The sequence below is a fragment of the Suncus etruscus genome, chromosome 18 (genome assembly GCF_024139225.1).
Source record: "Suncus etruscus isolate mSunEtr1 chromosome 18, mSunEtr1.pri.cur, whole genome shotgun sequence".
NCBI classification, from domain to species: domain Eukaryota; kingdom Metazoa; phylum Chordata; class Mammalia; order Eulipotyphla; family Soricidae; genus Suncus; species Suncus etruscus.
Genome location: NC_064865.1, coordinates 47,410,170 through 47,432,307, shown reverse-complemented (window position 1 = coordinate 47,432,307; position 22,138 = coordinate 47,410,170). Strand labels below are relative to the sequence as shown.

General features: G+C 43.0%; 1 protein-coding gene across 1 annotated transcript; it reads right to left on the bottom strand.

The window, feature by feature from the left end:
* Positions 1–7,323: 7,323 nt before the first annotated feature.
* FAM8A1 (family with sequence similarity 8 member A1) lies at positions 7,324–19,909 on the bottom strand. The gene is made up of 5 exons (XM_049764805.1): positions 19,312–19,909; positions 17,915–18,035; positions 13,700–13,823; positions 12,563–12,702; positions 7,324–8,373 (listed from the first exon to the last, which is right to left on the bottom strand). The coding sequence occupies exons 1-5, from the start codon at positions 19,907–19,909 to the stop codon at positions 8,229–8,231; spliced, it is 1,128 nt and encodes a 375-aa protein (XP_049620762.1). The 3' UTR covers positions 7,324–8,228.
* Positions 19,910–22,138: the final 2,229 nt, after the last annotated feature.

Below are 22,138 nucleotides of genomic sequence, written 5' to 3'. Positions count from 1 at the left end.
TTTTGGTTCTAGTGTTCATAACGAAGGTTCACACACAGTGTGAATGAACGAAAACCTGTTTATAAAGGTTGTCATGAGTTGAGAAATGCCAAAGAATCTATTTTTAAGTGATGAAAGACAATTCCAAAGTGGAGAAAGAATCTGCATTTATGACGTTATAAAGGGGTACTCTGCCTTCCGTCTGGTGCTAGCATATCAATTGACATAGTTTTTGAAATTTAAAATAAACACGGTCATTTCTGTTTATCCTTGTATCTTCCTTGCTAGTTGTTACTGAATTGCTGTAGTTACAAATCTCACTGGTCACTTGTGAAATTTAGATTCCAGATTTCTTTGATATGGTCTTGGTACTTTGCTCTGCTAGCAGCCTCTGATTATTTTACTTAATTTGAAGGTATAACTTGGTGCTTTTATTTGTGGAGCTGCTGGCTTGGAAATGCAAAATATTTATAAGCTTTTTGGTGCATTTCTAATGAAAAGCTGTTTTTCTTACTGAAAATGTTGTAAGGCCATCATTGTTTTGCAGGTGTAAATTAGTGTATTAATAATCTGAATTTTTCATGGACCTGTTCTGATGGAGCAAAAGGTGATGAATGTTGGTAGTAGTACACTGGAAATGATTTTAACGTAGAAAAGTTAACATCTACGGTGCAGGTTTGCTCATTCTTAGCCATTCTTGAGGCCTATGTGGACAGGAATTTAGGGTTTCTGCTTAGGATGGGCCACACCACCATTGAATTTATTTCTTTTCCTACTCGGGGTGAACATGGGGGTGAAGGTATAGGGGGGGGTGTACAACTCTGGGATTGGAAATTGAACCAGGGTAGACCACATTGCAAGGCAAGAGCATTCCTCCTGTGCTCTGCCTCATCCAAGGTACATTTTAGAACCTCATCGGGTACTCATGTTTTTTTGGGTCCAGAAACCTTGTACCATTAAGCACTGGGAAGAACTTAACAGTGTATGAGGTCGAGGCATTTACATGAAGTATGATTCTAGGTGATTTTGAGTAATCTATGTCAAGCATTGAGAAAGAAAATTTAGGGAAGATAGGTCAAACAGCTGGCTTACATATATGCCTGGCATTTGTGAGGCCCTGAATTTGAGCCAATATCATCCCAGGCTCTAAATCATCCTAAATCCCGGTGCAATGTATTATGAAGCCACATTTCCTGGGGAAAAACAAACCCAGAAGTGCAACATCTCAAAGCTAGTGTAGGTTTTTGGTTTTTTTGGGTCATACCTGGTGGTGCTCAGGGGTTACTTTTGGCTCTGGGCTCAGAAATCACTCCTGGCAGGCGGGGGGTGGGTGGAATCTAACTGGGGTTTCATCCTATGTTGGCTGTGTGCAAGGCAAACACCCTACCGCTGTGCTATAGCTCTGCCCCTCTAAGCGAGTGTTTTGTAGACACACTTAGCTGTGCTCAAGGCTTATTCCTGTATGTGTGCGTGAGTGGGTGCCCAAGGCTTTCCTTATGGGGCCATATGAGCTGGTGAACCAGGCTGCATAGCAAGCCCCCTCCCTGCTATACTGTGGCTCCAGTACCCAGGGCAGGTTAATCTTAAGCATTTTGTATCCTAAACGCACATAAAAGGGGGATGAAGACCCTACATAAACATTTTCTTATTGATATTTATCAACTCATTAAACATGCCCCTCCCTGCTATACTGTGGCTCCAGTACCCAGGGCAGGTTAATCTTAAGCATTTTGTATCCTAAACGCACATAAAAGGGGGATGAAGACCCTACATAAACATTTTCTTATTGATATTTATCAACTCATTAAACATGCTAATAATAATGGGATAATTTATAATGTTTCCATTGTATTTAAACAAGTCCAAGAAAGAACATATTATGATTAAGACAACACGTTTTTGCCTGCATAAGGCAAGTTCATTAGTTCATGAAGAGTTTACAACCTGGTTGCAAGTTATTAAAATTAGCCCTCAGTTCACATAAAACCCAAATTACATAGTAATTCCAGGGAAAATGATGTAACAAAATAAATATTTCCCTGTTTTTGTTTTAGATTTGTGGGTGGAAGGTCTCCCAACCTGCTTGGGGCTTAAGCTGGACAATACTGGTCCAATGTTATGGTTAGTCATTCATAAGACAGTGAGGGAAAGGCAGTGATCATTTGGGACCAAAAGAAAACAATTTAGGATACAAATTTTAAACAGCTTCAGATGTCAGCTTTTCACATCTACAGGTAACTTTTATTCTCTGCTTTGAACATAATCCAGTTGATAATAGAAGAGCTGTATTTGGAAACAGGATTTTTAAAAGCAGAATTTAGAGCAGTTTTTCCTCAACCAACCATCCCATCCCCCAAAAAACGAATAAATCCGTGACTCCAGTTGAGAAGTGTTCTAGAGCAAACTTTCATAAACAGGCAAAGCAAAAACATGTTGGTGACCAAATATTTATTGAAACAATACAAACCAGTGGCATACAAATTATTAAAAATAGAATGCTGTATTTTATTTATAAGTAGGCCATCAGATACTATTTGTGGATCAAGCCCTGTAATGATGAATTGAGAGGAGTCGTGTGCACACATACATAGTTGAATTAAGGAACTACGCCTGGTAAGGACAGAAACTAAGATTCTGGCCTTTGGTTAAGAGAATAGGAAATTGTCAAGTAACTAAAATACTGATTTTAGGTATAGTCTTCAAAAAGAACACTAAGGATCAAGTATAGCATGAAAAAGTCCTTTATTCCCAAGTAATGAGTCGAAAAGTTTAAATTTTCAACTCCTAGCTTCCTTTTGCTGTAAATATTTAGCCATTAGTGAAAAACTGCTAAGACCGTTTTTATCGTTGAGACTTAGGGCTGGAGAGAGGTAAGGTAAGGCGCTTGCCTTGCAGATAGCTGGTCTAGGTTTGACCCCCAGCAACCCACATGGTCCGTGCCCCCAACCTCAGCACAGCCCGCAGTAACCCCTGAGGTATTGGTTTCTTTCCATTTAAGCATGGAGATTAAATGGGATAATGTATTGGCTTGGTGTGGCTCCCCCAGAACTCCCCCACCCAATAAATAACGAAAAATAAAAGCAATGAGCCATAAAGTCATCATAAATACTACAAGTTAAACAAATAGAATTGTGGTAATAAAATTATGAATCAAAAATCACGTAACATGTCCAGAAACATCTTCATTGATTAACTATAACTACCATTTTAAGATTGATCCCCAAATTCTTCTGAAAGAAGTAGAGGGAATACTTCAAACCAAGCTAGATTTAGGCTAGCAGAGTTAGGATCCTCAGCAATATACTAGTGTCATGTTTCATAATCAAGTGATTTATTTCAGGGATACAAGGAAAGTTCAAATGTGTATATATGCACACCATGCCAAATGAAAAGCTCAAAACTGTATGTCCATCTCGCACAAGAAAAATAAACTAAGCATCCACTGATGAACAAGATCAGGAATAAGACAAAGATATTGGACTCTTGCTACTTTTATTCAATATATATATACTATTGGCAGTCCTAATCAAATTAGGAGAGTTACCCAAGTCATAAAGAAGGAAGACTCATCATTTGCAGAAGACCCTAAGACTCCAAGAATTCAGTAACACTGCAGGATAGAAAATCAATATATAAAAATTAGTTGCATATCTGTATACTAGCAAGATTAAAATACCACGTGGGATGTAATTAGTGGTATATTTCTTACATGTGAGGTCCTAACTTCCAGTTCCAGCACCACAAAGCACATCTACAATACTGCATTAAAAAATATATACATATATATATACATAGAACACACGACCATCAAAGAAAACATGGTTGTCTTTAGAGCAGTCGTCTTCAAAACAAACTCGTAGAAGGGAGTAGGCAATACACACTGACTGGACTGGTCTTGACATTATTTTTGAATCACTAGAGACAAAAGCAATAAAAAGGAAGGTGGGGATACATCAAACTAAACGCAATTGGGGCTGAAGAGATAGCCTTACATGCAGGAGGTTCAGTCCCTGGTATCTCATAGCCCCAAGTACTGCCAGGAAGAACCCCTGAGCACATCCAGGTGTGGCCCCAAAAAGCAAAGAAACCAACAAAATGAAAATGTAATTTCATGAATAAGACTATTTAAGGAGGGGCCGGAGCAATAGCACAGCGGTAGGGCGTTTGCCTTGCACGCAGCCAATCTCGGGTGAGATTGGCCATTATTTAAACAATAGCTTAAAAGAGACAAATAAATGAATAAACATTTCCAAAGACATAAGACTACCATATATAAGATGCTTGACATTAGTCATCAGAGAAATTAACCAAAGAAGAAACCACAAGGAAGTTATGAACGGCTACTATCGAGACTTGAACTGTGAAGGATGCCCTGGGGTCATTCTTGGTTAGAATGTGAAATGGTATTGGCTGAAAGAAAATGGTAACACTAGCTTGAAGACTAGGGTATATAAGCTCAAATGGTAGAGCACAGTGCCTTGTGTGCCTTGCACTTGGGAGGTCCTGGGGTTCTATTCCCAGAACCACATGGCCTTTGAACACTGCCAGCTGTGGTCCTGGGGGCCTGAGTAGCCCCTTCGGAGCCAGGGAGTTAAGATTGCAGAACGAGTGCACGCCATTTGCATACTGGAGGCTGAGTTCAATCAACAGCACCATGTGGTCCCCTGAGCTCCCCCAAGCACTGTGCCTGGAGTGTAGCCCCTGAGCACTGCTGGTTTGGACTACAGGACAGAAATGAACAAAATTCTTAGCTTCCAGGGTGATAGAAACTCCTATGTTACTTGTATTATTCACAACAATTTAGATGGATGACTTAATTATGCAAAAATAATGAAGTGTGTCGAAACGCTGGGCTATTAGCCAATTTTGGCTGAGGGAACATCAGTCAAGTGAATACACACAGAAAAGCCTATCACAACTAAAGTGTTAATGGCATTAACTACTTGGGATCACTGTCTCACACAGTCATTAACTAAAATGTTGAATGCAATTCTTGACATAGATGAAATCTTGCCATTCATCATAAGTATGGACCGTATGGGCATTATGAATTCAGAGAATCTATGTGGAGTTGCCAAAGACAAGCTCTTACATACAGAGAAGTTGCTGTCAAGGGAAGGGAGAAGGGGAAAAAAGCATATTCTTCATTAGTTATGTTTGGAGCTGGACACTAGTACAAGGGTTAAGGCTCTTGCCTTGTGCATGGCTGTCCCAGTTTGATCCCAGCACATTTAGTCCTCAATAAGTGCTGTGAGGAATAATCCATCAGCATGGACAGGTAAGGCCCCCAAAACAAAAAGATGTTTAATTTTTAATTAAAAAAAAAAAAAAGTGGGGCCCGGAGAGATAGCACAGCTGCCTTGCAAGCAAGGACCAAAGGTGGTTGGTTTGAATCCCGGTGTCCCATATGGTCCCTTCTGCCTGCCAGGAGCTATTTCTGAGCAGACAGCTAGGAGTAAATCCTGAGCACCGCCGGGTGTGGCCAAAAAACCAAAAAAAAAAAAAAAAAAAAAAACCAAAAACAAAGAAAAAAGGCATTTTTTAGTTTAGATAAGGTCAGTTGTCAGGCTTTTTTTTTAATCCTAAGTACGTATCTCGGTGAAACTCAAATTGTGTTTTAGAAGTCAGTGCCACATAATAATATTCTAAAGGCTTGCATTGGCTTTATTTCGAGTTGCAGGTTTGTTTCAAACACTAGGCTTCTTTGCTTATCACTTGCTCACCTAGATGGCTCAGCATCAAAGTGTATCTGCTTTTACTCAAGGTGCACTAGCCATTCTGGCTTCCTTTTAGTAACTGTATTAAGATTTCTTAGATGCCTGTTCTGTGGCTTGAAGGCATTTACCAAAATGTTTTTATCATCTTGACTATAACAACATATACATGATGAGTAGTGCTTATACTATGAAGACACATTTTATCTGCCTTAAAGTTTTGGCATGAGCTATACTTTTGACAACAGAAATCTGCACGCCTGTAAATATAATGTACTATAAATAAACATTCGGCTTCCCCCACTAGCTCAAAAGTAGTTTCCCTCTTTCTCCATTATTTTTCCATTTTGCCCCACAATCTGAGGCACAAACTCTCCGTAAGAGCTAATTCACAAATATAAATAAACTTGAAACCTGTTGTAAACACAAAGGAACAAAACCGATAGGAATACAAAAACTAACCTGAGGGCCCGGAGATATAGCACAGCGGTGTTTGCCTTGCAAGCAGCTGATCCAGGACCTAAGGTGGTTGGTTCGAATCCCCGTGTCCCATATGGTCCTCCGTGCCTGCCAGGAGCTATTTCTGAGCAGACAGCCAGGAGTAACCCCTGAGCACCGCAGGGTGTGGCCCAAAACAAAAAACAAAAAACAAAAAAAAAAAACAAAAAACAAAAAAAAACTAACCTGAATCCTGAGATGGATTGTGATGTTCCTATATGAATGCAATCTAAATGAATAACAGCAAATGCCCAATACTTTAGATAATTGTTTGCTTTTGTTTGAAAGTCATCGATTAATCTGAGGAAATTAAACATAAAGCTGTACTTGAGAGCTATACGACAAAGGGATATTTCAATTTGTACTCTCAAGTCAATGGCAAAAGTTAATATATGCCTGTAAGTGGCAAATCTAGATAATTCTAGCTTCTACTTTAATAAAAAAGTTACAGACTCCCCCCCTACGCTGAAAGGTTGTAACACTTTATCTTCCCTGAGGCTGCAAATGACTAATCCTTTCAGTACTTTGACACCCAACAGTCTCTTTGTGACGTTGGATTTCATATAAAATTTTCCTGATAAACATGGTTTATGAAATTCTACAATAAAAGGTATAAGGCCAATGTTATGGTTTTTTATAAACATAAACTTATTATTAAAGACCTACATTGATCGTTAATCAATCTAATTATGAACTGTCCAATACAGATTAGTGTTTGCTTTTAAATATTAGAGTCAGAATGCCTAAGAAACAAGAATGCCTTAGTGCAATGTATCTCAACACAGCTAACTGGGCCATCTAACTGAACGAACACACAAATAACTCCACAACACTACTTCAACTGAAGAATAAATTAAAACAGCAATACATAGTGTTACTTTGCTTCTACTTCCTTCGAATCATCATCCCTAGCAGAACCAAAATCCCTACAGACCAAAAAACATAGAATAATGTCTGAATGTGCTAGCCTTCCTTTGTTTTAAGAACAGTAATGGGAAAACTCAATTATTTCAAAGGCAAAATTATGTAATATCTTGATATCTCAAATGTTATGTGAATGAAATATAAAAAGAAACTAGTATATGAATATCCTGTGTACCCAGGAATTATACAGGAGTTATCGTCAAAACACTGAAAAGCACTAATACTTTCTTCATGCCACACATACTGGGAATATAGTTTTACAATAAATAAGCAACAGTTCGATGTCATTTTCCCCCACATGTTTATAGTTTGATTTAGGGCACTGAAAATACTTGCAACATAAATTTTAAGTGAAACTTACAGTGAAAATTTGCTTTCCTTCATTAAAGGCAATCACTAACTTGCCTTTTCCTAAAAGAAAATCAATAATAGATTATGACAATATTTTTCATTGTCATGCACAACTTGCCCCCAAATACATTTTTAAGCTTTAAGAATAGTTGTAAAGTTTATCATTCCCACATATACTGCAGTAGACACTTAAAAACTTCGGGGTAAGGGAACCGTCAGGCTTGCCTCTTTTCCCCTTTTCTCTTGCGGCTGACTTACTTCACCTCCAGGGATGGGAGATGATATCCTATCTGTGTCCCTACTCCTATACCCCAACAAAGTGAAGACAATCTCCCCAAAAATTTTTAAGTAAAATATGAGTAATGTGTTTACAAAACACAACTGGACATTTTCCATCATTTTGGGATAAACCAAAATTCATCTTTGAAGCTTCATTTGGAGATTTCAAAGTTGAAAAGTGCTTCCAACAAATTCTAATGCCTTAAGCTCTTAAAAAGTATATATTGTCCACTGTTGATTATGAAATCAGCTGTCTTCTTTTTGATCTAAAACTTTTAACACTTGAATTTAACAGGTTTTTCTTCTGGAAAAGTTCTTTGGCATTCAAGTAAAATCAATACTTTCAGGATAGTCACCTGCATCACACTGGAGGGACTGCTTTAATTTCTAATTCAATTAATGTAACTCAGGGAGCCTGATGGCCTTGAAACATAATTGTGTCTTGTTATTATTCCAAAGTTCGGAATTCAGAGCTTCTTGGCATCATCTGACCCCATTTCTTTTTACCACTATGGTTCCTGCTACAATGTCATAAGCTGTTCGATTATGCTGAAAAAACAGCAGTGTGATGAAAGCAGGGAAAAAGGAAGCAATAGAAAAATTCTTGATCAGAGCTCGTATAGTGGACCTAAAAAAAAAAAAAAAAATCAATGCAAAAAATCAGATATATACCAACCACATAAATGATTAATATTAATCAAACAAATTTTAAATACTAAAATTTAAACCATTGACATTATAATTAAGAGAAGTTTTATCTATTTCAAGCACCAAACCACCTGGGTGGGCTACTTTAGACTTTTTTTTAACATAAAGACTTTAGAACTCTCTCACATGAGGGGCCGGAGAGATAGCATGGAGGTAAGGTGTTTGCCTTTCATGCAGAAGGACGGTGGTTCGAATCCCGGCATCCCATATGGTCCCCTGAGCCTGCCAGGAGCGATTTCTGAGTGTGGAGCCAGGAGTGACCCCTGAGCACTGCCAGGTATGACCCAAAAACCAAAAACCAAAAAAAAGAGAAAAGAAAAAAGAACTCTCACATGAAAAGTAGTAATAAAGTTGCCTTAGAATGTGAACCAAAGCGCTGTATTCTTTAATGTTTTGCCAGAGGGATTAATATTCTCTCAACATTCTGAATCACTCAATATTGCTTTAGTTACTTCTAAATTGAGTATGTTCACAACGGTCCCATTTTCTAGCTTCTATAAAGAGCACTACACTAGCAATTTAAATTATTGTGTATTCTTTTATCAGCTCACTACTGGACCCTGTGATTAAAGAAAACTTTAGACCAGAGCAATATTCCAAGAGTAAGGCAATTGCCTTGCATGCCATCAACCCTGGTTCAACCTCTGGCCTAAGCAGAGTCAGGCCTAGCTGCTGAGCATGCTGGCCTGTGGCCCGACCTCCTCCCCACAAATAAAATTTGGGGGGCCACACCTGGTAACAGAGGTAACTCCTAACTGCACTCGGAATTGCTCTTGTTAGTACTGGGGAGACCAAATCTGGGATAGAAGATTGAACCCCGGATTGGCAGTGTGCAAGGCAAGCACCTATCCATTGTACTATCTCTCTGCCCCACAAATTTAAAATTTTCAACAACTCAGAACTGTTACAATTTTTTTCAATAGTGCCTCAAAGCCATAGTAAGCATGAGGCTGGAGCGATGATGCAGCAGTAAGGCTTTTGCTTTGCACGCAGCTGACCCAGAATGAAGGGTAGTTCGATTCCCCAGCGTCCCCTATGATCCCCAAGCCAGGAGCGATTTCTGAGCGCATAGCCAGGAGTAACCCCTGAGCATCACCGGGTGTGGCCAAAAATAAAAAAAAATAAAATAAAAAACAACATAGTAAGCAGTGACTGAGTGTGGGTTCTACTTAGCTACTTTCTAACAGTTACTACTTTTTTGCTTTTGTTTTTGGGTCACACCTGGCTCAGGGGTTACTCCTGGCTCTGCACTCAGAAATTGCCCCGGCAGATTTGGAGGACCATGTGGGTTCCTAGGAATCCAACCGAGGTTTGTTGGGGTTATCTGCGTGCAAGGCAAATGCCCTACCGCTGTACTATCACTCCAGCCACTCAGTTCCTACTTTCTTTTTTTTTTGGTTTTTGGGCCACACCGGGCGATGCTCAGGGGTTAGTTATTCCTGGCTGTCTGCTCAGAAATAGCTCCTGGCAGGCACGGGGGACCATATGGGACACCGGGATTCGAACCAACCACCTTTGGTCCTGAATCAGCTGCTTGCAAGGCAAACGCCGCTGTGCTATCTCTCCGGGCCCCTGTTCCAATCTGTAAAAAGCAGCTAACAGTTCCTATAGCATATCCAACTTAGTTAATATATATGCAGTGTTCTGATTTTAAGATCACCTAGCAGTGATCTTGAGCAGGGCTCAATTCTGGCTCTGTGCTCAGAGATGGCTCCTAGCAATGATCTGAGAACCATACATAATGCTGGGTATTGAGTCCAAGTTGGCTGAATGCATGGCAGATACACTGCCCAACGTTAAATGTTATCAGTACCTGATATGCAAGAGGTAAACTTGGAAATAAACTTTAGCTGTTACTGATTCAATAATATTAGCCAACATTATTGTCACAAAACTTTAGAGAAGATCAAGGTTTTTAGTTTCATGTTTTTATGTAACAATGAAGCTCTGAATCATTCTAGCAATTTCAACCAGTATCTTGTTTAATTCAACCAATTACTACCAGAGCCAGAGATCACAGCTAGCCAAGTGTGCTGATTAGCTCAAGCCAATCACTTAGGAGTACTGTCAACATTAAATTTTTTAGATTTTGGAACACGCCTCACAATGCTGAAGGGGTTACTCTGGGCTCTGCTCTCAGTAATCATTTTTGGCAGTGCTCAGAAGATCACGTGGTTGGAACTGAACTCAGGTTGGCTGCATGAAAGGAAGTGCCCTCTGTGAACTAACTTTCTCTCTCCCTCCCTCTCTCCTCCTCCTCCTTCTCTCTCTCTCTCTCTCTCTCTCTCTCTCTCTCTCTCTCTCTCTCTCTCTCTCTCCCTCCCTCCCTCTCTCCTCTCCTCTCCTCTCCTCTCCTCTCCTCCCCCCCCTCTCTCTCTCTCATCTGTGAACTAACTCCTCTCCCTCTCTCCCTCCCACCCCCCCCACCCAGTTGTCAACATTTTTTACTGCAAACTCATTATGTGATAATGCCAGGTATTAACCAAATGGAGGTTCTAGACCAGTAATTTATTATGTAGTTCCCAGGAAGATAAAAAAAATCACTAACACCCAAACCACCCTCTTATTAACTGTTGTGACACATTTCATTAAATATTATTTTTGAAGACTGGAAAGAGTACAGGAAGGAAGGCACTAGCCTTGAAGAGTTGTGGGGCCACAACCTGTTTGAATACTCAGAATACCTTTCCAAGCACTGCCATAGGGCCATACTGAGTGCCACTTAGTGTGGCCAAAAATAATTCCCCCAAATAAGTTTGAAATTGCACAAGGAAGTTGCATGATTACGTAACTGGGAGAAAATTAAAAAAGCTGTGTTTTAAATAAAGTTAAAAGAAGGGGCCAGGGGCCGGGCGGTGGCGCTGGAGGTAAGGTGCCTGCCTTGCCTACGCTAGCCTAGGATGGACCGCGGTTCGATCCCCCGGCGTCCCATATGGTCCCCCAAGAAGCCAGGAGCAACTTCTGAGCGCATAGCCAGCAGTAACCCCTGAGCGTCACAGGGTGTGGCCCAAAAACCAAAAAAAACAAAAAAAACAAAAAAAAAGAAGGGGCCAGAGAGAAAGCTGTTGCATGCAGGACTTAAAATTCAACCCCCAGCATCTTGTCCCCTAGCACAAACAGGTTTGATCTCAAAATAACAAAAGTGTGGGGGTCAGAGCATGCTTATTTTTGCAAGTGGCCAGTCTGGGATCAATCCTCTAGCATCCCATTTGGTCTCCCAAGCACCAGAAGTGAATCCTGAGTGCACAGCCTGGAGTAAGCCTTGGGCACTACTACGTGTGGCCCCCAAACAAAACAAAACAAAATTAAAAAGTAATTAATATAACCTATATTGTATCATAATAAGGAGAGAAAAAGTTATCAGTTTACATACATGCCATAAAGGGGAAAAAATTACCAAATCCTAAGAGCTTATGAAATTACCATACTTAAAATTTATTAATTTTTTTTTTTTTTTGGTTTTTGGGTCACACCCAGCGTTGCTCAGGGGTGACTCCTGGCTGTCTGCTCAGAAATAGCTCCTGGCAGGCACGGGGGACCATATGGGACACCGGGATTCGAACCAACCACCTTTGGTCCTGGATCGGCTGCTTGCAAGGCAAACACCGCTGTGCTATCTCTCTGGGCCCTAAAATTTATTAATTTTTTTGTTTGTTTTTTTTTTGTTTTTTTTTGGCCACACCTGTTTGATGCTCAGGGGTTACTCCTGGCTAAGTGCTCAGAAATTGCCCCTGGCTTGGGGGGACCATATGGGACACCGGGATTCGAACCAACCACCTTTGGTCCTGGATCGGCTGCTTGCAAGGCAAACACCGCTGTGCTATCTCTCTGGGCCCTAAAATTTATTAATTTTTTTGTTTGTTTGTTTTTTGTTTTTTTTTTGGCCACACCTGTTTGATGCTCAGGGGTTACTCCTGGCTAAGTGCTCAGAAATTGCCCCTGGCTTGGGGGGACCATATGGGACGCTGGGGGATCAAACTGATCGAACTGCGATCCTTCCTTGGCTAGCGCTTGCAAGGCAGACACCTTACCTCTAGCGCCACCTCACCAGCCCCAGAATTTATTAATTTCTTAAGCACAGAGTAGCTAAACTAAAGAAAAAAACTTACGTTGTAATGGTAACATTTGAGGAAGGAATCACTAAAACCCGACTTGGTGCAATAAGCACTGACGTATCGCATGTCACGACTCGAAGACCGAGCAGGAACTTCCCTGGGGTGGCCCCACCAGCTCCCCAAATGCAAATTATCTAAGGAAACAAAAATTTTAAATTATTCACTCTTTCAATTTAAGCCAATTTCAAAAGTAAGATTTTCTATCATTCATGTTTTAAAAACTTTGAAGCTGAGATGGAAGGCCATATGCTCACAATTGTGTGGTGGGGTAAAGTCATTTTAGAGGCCAACATCATAAATACAACAAAACTTATTACTACTAAAATGTAAGAAGTGAAAATTATTTTAAAAATAAAAAAGCTTCAAACTGAATATCACAAATTAGTTTGAAAGCATTTCTTCAATACCACAGTTGCCATCTGTGTAACAGTTTCTATTATCCAGTATATTTTTTAGCAAGTTTCTTTGGAAAAACAGATTTCCGACACAGAGAGTTTACATACAAGCATGTTGGGGGTTTTCTTTTTGTATGTTTCTGAGCCACACTCAGCAGCACTTGGGTTACTCCTGGCTCTGCACTCAGGTATTACTCCTGGCAGGCTTGAGGAACCATATGGGATGCCGGGGATTGAACCTGGGTTGGCTAAGTTGCAAGGCAAATGCCCTAACTGCTGTGCTACTGCTCTGACACTTATGAACATGTTTTTGAATCACAATACTGAAACATTACATGGAGACTATGAATTGTTTTCATTAAAGAATTGTTTATTTTTAGGGCCCGGGCGGTGGCGCTAAAGGTAAGGTGCCTGCCTTGCCTGCGCTAGCCTTGGACGGACCACGGTTCGATCCCCCGGTGTCCCATATGGTCCCCCAAGCCAGGAGCAACTTCTGAGCACATAGCCAGGAGTAACCCCTGAGCGTTACCGGGTGTGGCCCAAAAACCAAAAAAAAAAAAAAAAAAAAAAAAAAAGAATTGTTTATTTTTAACTTGAAAAATAATGAATATTTGGGGAAAAAATGGAGAAAACCAGAGGTATATGAAAAGACATGAATTATAAACATTACTACTTTTCTCAGCTTGAACTAAAATTACTGTTAAATATGAATATTTGTATCTTATAGATAACTCACCTCATAGAAACAAACTAGTAATCTGTATATAAGAGCTACAACCATCATTTTCTGCAAGTCTTCCATCGATGTGTCTTCATCTATTTCTTCTATTATATAGTGCATAGCAAACTTAGAGATATCCCTATACACAAAAATGATAGTTTCGGGTTATGAGTAATTAATTATCAGAGTACTAGCCCCTTTGCCATTAGTTCAGTAACAAAAACAACTTCTGAAGGGAGAGCACATCAGGTTCAAACCAAAGCCATCATGGGTGTGAAGTATGTACGCTGCCACTCAGGTATTTCCATGGTCCTCATAAGCTTTATATGTAAAATGCTAAATAAATGTTTGGGTTTCCAATAGCCAGTTTCATAAAACATTCATTAGCTTACTCAACAAATAAGCAGCATTAATATCAGCTAGCACTGGGGCTAAAAGGTCTCTGCTTTCATGAAGATTGTAACCTAGTAGGGAAAGCAGAACAATCATATAAAGAAACAAGAACTAAGATAGGGAACTGCATGGGAAATGTAAACAACAGGTAAACCTAGTTCAATAAACCTTTAACAGAAATGACATTTAAGCTGTTCCCCCCCTGGGGGGATCACACCCAGTGGTACTCCGGGGTTAGTCCTAGCTCTGCGCTCAGAGATCACTCCTGGTAAACTTGGGGAACCCATATGGGATGTTGGGGATCTAATTCATGCAACTGTATGCAAGGTAAATGCCCCCACCTGCTGTGCTATTGCTCTGGTCCCTAAACTGAGTTCTAAAGAGCAATCAGAGATGGAAAGAGCAATAAGGGAAAGTAATCATGGAGCAAGGGTGTACGAGAAGCTATTTGGTTAAGATATTAAGAGTGGGGCCTGGAGAGATAGTACAGCGGTGTTTGCCTTGCAAGCAGCCGATCCAGGACCAAAGGTGGTTGGTTTGAATCCCGGTGTCCCATATGGTCCCCCGTTCCTGCCAGGAGTTATTTCTGAGCAGACAGCCAGGAGTAACCCCTGAGTGCTGCCGGATGTGGCCCAAAAACCAAAAAAAAAAAAAAAAAGTACAGGAACAATGATCAAAATATAGAAGCATCAGGGGTAAAGAGATAGTACGGCGGGGCTGGGCGGTGGCGCTGGAGGTAAGGTGCCTGCTTTGCCTGCGCTAGCCTAGGACGGACCGCGGTTCGATCCCCCGGCGTCCCATATGGTCCCCCAAGAAGCCAGGAGCAACTTCTGAGCGCATAGCCAGGAGTAACCCCTGAGCGTCACAGGGTGTGGCCCAAAAACCAAAAAAAAAAAAAAAAAAAAAAAAAAAAAAGAGATAGTACGGGAATGAGGTGGTTGCCTGATTTGTAGCTGGACAAAGATCTTTGGCACGAAAAACACTATCAGGAGAACTCAGTTAGGAGCAACCCCTGGAGGTTGCCAGGTGACCCATTTTCCTCCCCCTCCCCGAAAAAATTAGACCATCAGCTAAATCATTAAAATCTTTGTCTTGTTTGGTTTTGGGGCCACACTCAGTGGTGCTCAGTCCTTACTCCTGTCTGTGCACTCAGGAATCATTCCTGGCAGGCTCAGGGACTGTACAAATGCCGGGATTCAAAGCCAGTTCAGCCATATGCAAGGCAAACACCCTCCCCACTATGCTATGACTCCGGCCCCAAGTCATTAAATTATTATACTGGGGATGGGCAGGTGGAGGTTTGGCAAACCAGAACACATATGGTACCCTCTCCTCTCCAGCAGTGATCCCTGAGAGCAGAGTGAGGAGTTATCCCTGAGTACTGCTGGGTGTGGCCTAAAAACAAAAGAAATTCTGATCACAATGAGATGTCTATTAAAAGGCTTTATGGCAACAAAGGGGCAGAATTAAGGATTTATGGTCTTATGTATGTTTTATATCACATTGAACTGAGACAATCAGAAGATAGGACAGGATTGAGCAGTTAAGATTACTTTTGATATAAATCCCATGACAGTATACTTCAAGGGTGGAGAAACTATCTCTTAGGCCAAGAGAATTCCTTTTCTAGTGACCCCAATATTTACTGTGCCTATTCAGGAGAAAAAAAAAATCTTTTTTTTATTTATTTATCTATTTTAGGTTGAATTCTTTGTTTTGGTGTGGATATTGAAGTTGTCTACATATTTTTTGGGGGGGCCACACCTGGCAGTGCTCAGGGGTTACTCCTGGCTGTCTGCTCAGAAATAGCTCCTGGCAGGCACAGGGGACCATATGGGACACCGGGTTTCGAACCAACCACCTTTGGTCCTGGATCGGCTTGCAAGGCAAGCTATCTCTCCAGGCCCGTCTACGTTTTTTTATTTATATTTTTTCTTTCTTCTTTTCTCTTCTTCCTTTTTGGGCTCTGTCATATTTTTTATTTCAAGACCATGGCTATTATGGGGTGCTTATCTTTATTGCTGTAGTGCTCACTGAATATTTTATGTTATTTCCTTTTGTATTGTTGTAGTGTTTCACTTTCTTTTTCCCTTTCGTCTCTCAGAGGATGAGAGCCTCTAGAAGGATTTCACCCATTTTCGACGTATTTGATTTCGACCCCATTTTATTGCTTTTCTCTTCTTCAAACAAAACCACATAATTTGAAGTATATAGTCCTGCCTCCTAAATAGAGGGGGAAATAATGGAGGGTACCAAGACCAAACAGTTGTATGATGTGTAAGCTAGACACAGAGGTCGGGGACCACTTATCCGAGCAGCCCGGGAGGGTGAGGGTGGGGGATATGGGAGGCAGGATGGAAACAGGGGAGGGGGTGGAGGGAGGACAATTCGGTGATGGGAATTCTCCTGATTCAATGTTTTTTTTGTTTGTTTGTTTTTGTTCTTTTTTTGTTTGTTTGTTTTTGGGCCACACCCGGTGATGCTCAGGGGTTACTCCTGGCTATGTGCTCAGAAGTTGCTCCTGGCTCGGAGGACCATATGGGACACCAGGGGATCGAACCGCGGTCCGTCCAAGGCTAGCGCAGGCAAGGCAGGCACCTTACCTTTAGCGCCACCGTCCGGCCCCTGATTCAATGTTAATATGTACCTAAAATATTACTGTGAAAGATATGAAAGCCACTATGATTAAAATAAAAATTATATGATTAAAACAAGATTACTTTTGATATAACCTAGACAAGAAAAAAATGTACTAACAGACTAAAGAGAAGCAATGAGGATAAAAAATGATGACAGTGAAAAAGAAATTGAGTCAAAGGTTTTTTTTTTTAAAGTAGAAAGGAGGACCTGGAGAGATAGCACAGCGTTGTTTGCCTTGCAAGCAGCTGATCCAGGACCTAAGGTGGTTGGTTCGAATCCCGGTGTCCCATATGGTCCCCCGTGTCTGCCAGGAGCTATTTCTGAGCAGACAGCCAGGAGTAACCTCTGAGCACCGCCGGGTGTGGCCCAAACCCCCCCCCCCCCCAAAAAAAAAATAGAAAGGAGCTGATACTTGATACTGCATGATGAGTAAGGGGTAGAAGAGGAAAGGAGAGATGGGGTAATTACAGTACCAATTGTATCTAGCAAGTGTTCTGAAACTTCATGAGTACAGACTCACTCTTGCTTATGCCTTTGTAACTTTGTGAATTCTGAGTTTAATGAAAAAATTTTTTCTTTTTGTTTTGTGGCCACACCTGGCAGTGCTCAAGGCTTACTCCTGGTTTTGCTTGGAATCACTCCAGGCAGGAGCCCTATGGGACGCCCAGGAATGAACCAGGGTCACCAGCATGCAAGGCAAGGGTCCTACCTACTGTACTATTGTTCTGGCAATGAATTTAATTTCCTTTAAACCCAAATTTCAATCTCTAAAAAAGAAGATATTAACTGCTATCTAATAATAGTGGTGGTAAGATTAAATAAAAATTCAGAGAAGTGAATTGAATGCCTAGTATATAGAAATTGCTTAGCAAATGACAGCTTTTATTATTTTTTACTTGAAACAAGTCTTCATATAAATGGCTCACCCTAAAATCTGGGATTTCTGGGACAGTATAAGCAATCCCAATTGGAAATACCACATAAACTTATTGCTAACAGTCCATTTACCAAAAACTCCCGTCTTAAGATATACTAAATAGTGCAGAATTTTAAGAGATTATTTTTGGTCTAACAAATAGTCAGACAAAAGCACCTATAGAGAAATGATGACTTTGGCACAAGTGAGAATAAAACTTAACAAAATAAGATCTTCAAAAAAATTGGCTGTAAACCGTCCAGCAAGTCACCTTAACTTACTTTATTCCACTGAGGTGCATAATGCTTAAGACAATGGTTGCTTTTATAAAGAAGAGAATAAAGAAATCCACCATCTCTGCCATAAATCTGTGGGCCAAGGATGGAATAACATACTCTCTGCCTGTGGGGGGAGAAAAGTTAGGAAAATGAACCCACAAAGGCCTTACAATGCAAGTAACGTCAATGTAACAAAGCTAATTTAAAAATAAAAGCCAGGAGTAAGTCCCCAAACACACACACACACACACACACACACACACACACACACACACACACACACACACACATCATCATCATCATCATCATCATCACCCCCACAAATACTTTTTTGGCCTTGCAGTTATTAGTTATCGATACTATTCAATAGTTCAGTAAAGTTCTCTGCACTCAGGGATCGCTCCTGGTGGGAGGGCTGGGAGGACCATCTAAGATGCTGGGGACTGAACCGGGGTGGTCCACGTGCAAGGTTAAAAACACTGTAATCACGGGGCTTCATAACTCTCACTAAACAGGTTATAAAACCTGGCCCTCAGCTCCCCCACCTCACCCCACTTTAAATGCTTAAAAAAAGTTAAGGCCGGAGATAGAGCACAGCGGTAAGGTGTTTTTGACTTGCACGCAACCAATCCAGGACGGCCGGTGGTTCCAATTCCGGCATCCCATAAGGTCCCCTAAGCCTGCCAAGAGCAACAACTTCTGAGCGCAGAGCCAGGAGGAAGCCCTGAGCGCCGCCGGGTGTGACTCAAAAGCCAAAAAAAATAAATTAATTAAAACATTAAAACGTTAACAGATGACTTCAAGACACTCATATCCATCCATTCCACTAGGCAACCAATCAATCAATCAATCAATCAGGTGAGAGTCTGGACACATGGATCATACAAGCCAGACAGGGACAACTTAACTAACTATTCGGTGCAATCAGGCTTCAGGAGATGGAGGAGCCCCCCAATGTCCCTCCTTCTCCACTTTCCTGGCCCACGACCGACACCCACTAGGTGCTCTGCTGTTGGGGGCGACCTCCACTCGAGATGAGATGATGAGGTGGAGAGAAGGAGAGGAAGCTGCTGGGCAGGCTGCCATCACCGTAGGTATAAAAGCCAGGAAGGAGCCCAGAGCTAGAGAGCCGCGGCCAGTCCCAAAGTGACAGCTCGCCCCGCCCCCTGGCACTCCCCGTGGGTCGCGACTGCGCATGCGCCTCGCTCAGCCCGCCCCACTGCACGACTCCCAGGGGACGCCACTACGCATGCGTCTCACCATGGCCCACCCCATCGCGCGCGACTCCCCCGGGGCCGCGACTGCGCATGCGCCTCAACCCTCCCCGCCCCCAAGGACCACGACCGCGCATGCGCCCCGCCCGCCCCGCCCCCGGGGCCGCGACTGCGCATGCGCCTCACCTGCCTGCCGCCCAGTCTCACTCGGGCTGCGCGAAGGGGCGGCTGTGGCGGCGGCGACCCTCGTCCCCGGGGCGGCGGGGGTGGCGAGGCCGTTGGGCGTCGCCGGGCCGGGCACGGGTCCGGCAGCCGCTGTCGCCGCCGCTGCCGCCGAGTAGAAGGGAACGTTGTAGTAGCCGACGGCGGCCAGGCCGCTGTGCCAGGTGAGGTAGCCGCAGTAGGCCTGCCACAGCCACTCGTGTACCTGCCGCGAGTACTCGCGCGCGCTCAGCTTCCCCCGCTCTCCCGGAAGCTCCTCGGCAGCGCCCCTGAGGACGGCCGCGTCAGGCCCGCCGCCGTCCCCTCCGCCGCCGTCGTCTCGGGTTTCCTCCGCGCCCTCCGCCATGGTAGCCGCAGCAGCACTTCCGGCCGCTCGCTCGGTCCTGTCAGGGCGGCTTGCTTTCTCCTCAGGCGGCCGCGCGCGCCCGCGAGCGAGCGTCAACAATTCCGCCGCCCGGAAGCGGAAACCCCGCCCTTCGCGCCTCGTCGCGCGGACGTGCGCCGGCGCACTCGGGCCTCGGGGGCCGGGGGCGTGGCCTGAGCGCGGCTCCCCTCCATTCATTGGTTGTTAGGGACACACCTCCCCTGATCTGTTGTCCAATGAGGGCCGGGGGTGTTGGACTGGAGCTCGGTGGAGACCTAATTAAGAGTTGGGGATTCCTTTCTCTCAAGTTCTCGAGGCTCCTCTCTGGCTTTTTGGGGCGTTTTTTATTTTTATTTATTTTTTTGGTTTTTGGATCACACCCTTTGGCGCTCAGGGGTTACTCCTGGCTTTTGGTGTTGTTTTTAGGGGTTTTTTTTTGTATTTTTTGGTCTTTGGATCACACCCTTTGGCGCTCAGGGGTTACTCCTGGCTTTTGTGCTTGTTTTTAGGTTTTTGTTTTTTTATTTTTTGGTCTTTGGATCACACCCTTTGGGCTACTTCTAGCCTTTTCGTACCGTTTTTTTGTTTGTTTTGTTTTTGGGTCACACCCAGCAGTGCTCAGGGGTTACTCCTGGCTCTGTACTCAGAAATCGCTCCTGGCAGGCATGAGGGACCATATGGGATGCCAGAATTCGAACCACCATCGGTCCTGGGTCAGCCTCTTGCAAGGCAAATGCCCTACCGCTGTGCTATCTCTCCAGCCCCATGCCAGTAGTGATTTCTAAGTGCAGAGCCAGGAATAAACCCTTAGCGCCTACGGGTGTGGTCCAAAAACCAAAAAAGTAAAAAGTATGATCCTGATGCTCTGATGTTTCAGATGTGCAACTCTGGGATCTGCTGTCCACAGCACCGCCATATCTTTACTTAGAGTGTAAGCACAGCTAAAAGTATAAGCAGGGGCAGGAGTTATAGTGCAGTGGTAGGGCGTTTGCCTTTCATTCTGCCAACCCAGGATGGACCCAGGTTTGATGCTCGGTGTCCCATATGGTCCTCTGAGCACAAAGCCAGGAGTATCCCTGAGTGCCGCCTGGAGTGGCTCAACCCCACCCTTAAATAAAAGAGTATAAGCAGAGGGCCAGAGTGATAATACAAAGGGTAGGGTGCCTGCCTTGCATGTGACCAACTCGGGTTGGATCCTAGGCATTCCATGTGGCCCACCACAGTCCACCTGGTATGGATTCAAAACTAAAAAAGGTAAATAAAAAATTTTATGGGGCCGGGTAGGTGGCGCTGGAGGTAAGGTGTCTGCCTTGCAAACGCTAGCCAAGGAAGGACCTCGGTTCGATCCCCCGGCGTCCCATATGGTCCCCCCAAGCCAGGGGCGATTTCTGAGCACATAGCCAGGAGTAATCCCTGAGCATCAAACGGGTGTGGCCCAAAAACCAAAAAAAAAAAAAAAAAAAAAAAAAAGAGCAAAAAAAAGGTAAATAAAAAATTTTAAACCACACTAGTGAAGAATGTATGCCTCCCTCCACGAGCACCTCATTGTAGTGTGCAGACAGTACCACCATCAAACACCACAAGCAGGCATGTGTGTGAACCCCTTGTCACAACTACAGGGACAATGGGAAATAGGTGGGGCCAAATTTTAAACGTTAATGAAGGAAAGAAAGTACAATGAATAAGGCACTTACCTTGCATGTGGCCAGCCTAGGTTCAATTCCCAGCACCCCATGTGATTTCTCAAGCACCACTAGGAGTAATTCCAGAGTGCTGAGCCAGGATTAACCCCTGAGCATTGCCAGTTCTGACCCAAATACTAAAACTAAAGAAATCTAAAACCGGGGCCGGCGAGGTACCGCTAGAGGTAAGGTGTCTGCCTTGCAAGTGCTAGCCAAGGAAGGACAGCGGTTCAATCCCCCAGTGTCCCATATGGTGCCCCCAAGCCAGGGGCAATTTCTGAGCACTTAGCCAGGAGTAACCTCTGAGCATCAAATGGGTGTGGCCCGAAAAACCAAAAAAAAAATCTAAAACCCAAAACAAAAGTTTACACTTTAGGACCTGAGTGGGTAAGACTCTTGCTTTGATGTGGCCTATGCAGGTATAACTGCTGGCATCCCATATGATCCCCAGAACCTTTACCAAGAGCACAGAGAGAAGAGTAAATCCTGAGCAAGATGGGGTATGACCCCCCACCAAAAAAAAGTTAATTATTTTGTTAAAAGATAAAGCCAAAAAGTATAGGGAAACCAAATTAGAGTCCAAGTGTGAAATACTCTTTTAGCTCTGCTTTTACATAAATGGCCAGGTTATAGAGGTATAGAGCTAACTACTGAGCTCTCTGGCATTAATTAGGGGCTGAATATGAATGGAATTTCAGGGATGGAGGTGGCCAAAGCACTATTCAGATCTAACCACATCTGGGTG

Bases quoted from the DNA above. Each gene is read 5' to 3' on its own strand.
- FAM8A1 (XM_049764805.1), bottom strand. From the start codon at position 19,909: ATGAATGGAGGGGAGCCGCGCTCAGGCCACGCCCCCGGCCCCCGAGGC. The intron at 18,036-19,311 runs GTGAGGCGCATG...CTCCCCCCACAG, and splicing joins TGAGACTGGGCGGCAGGCAG to GCAGAGAGTATGTTATTCCA. The intron at 13,824-17,914 runs GTAAGTTAAGGT...TTTTGTGTATAG, and splicing joins ATGCACCTCAGTGGAATAAA to GGATATCTCTAAGTTTGCTA.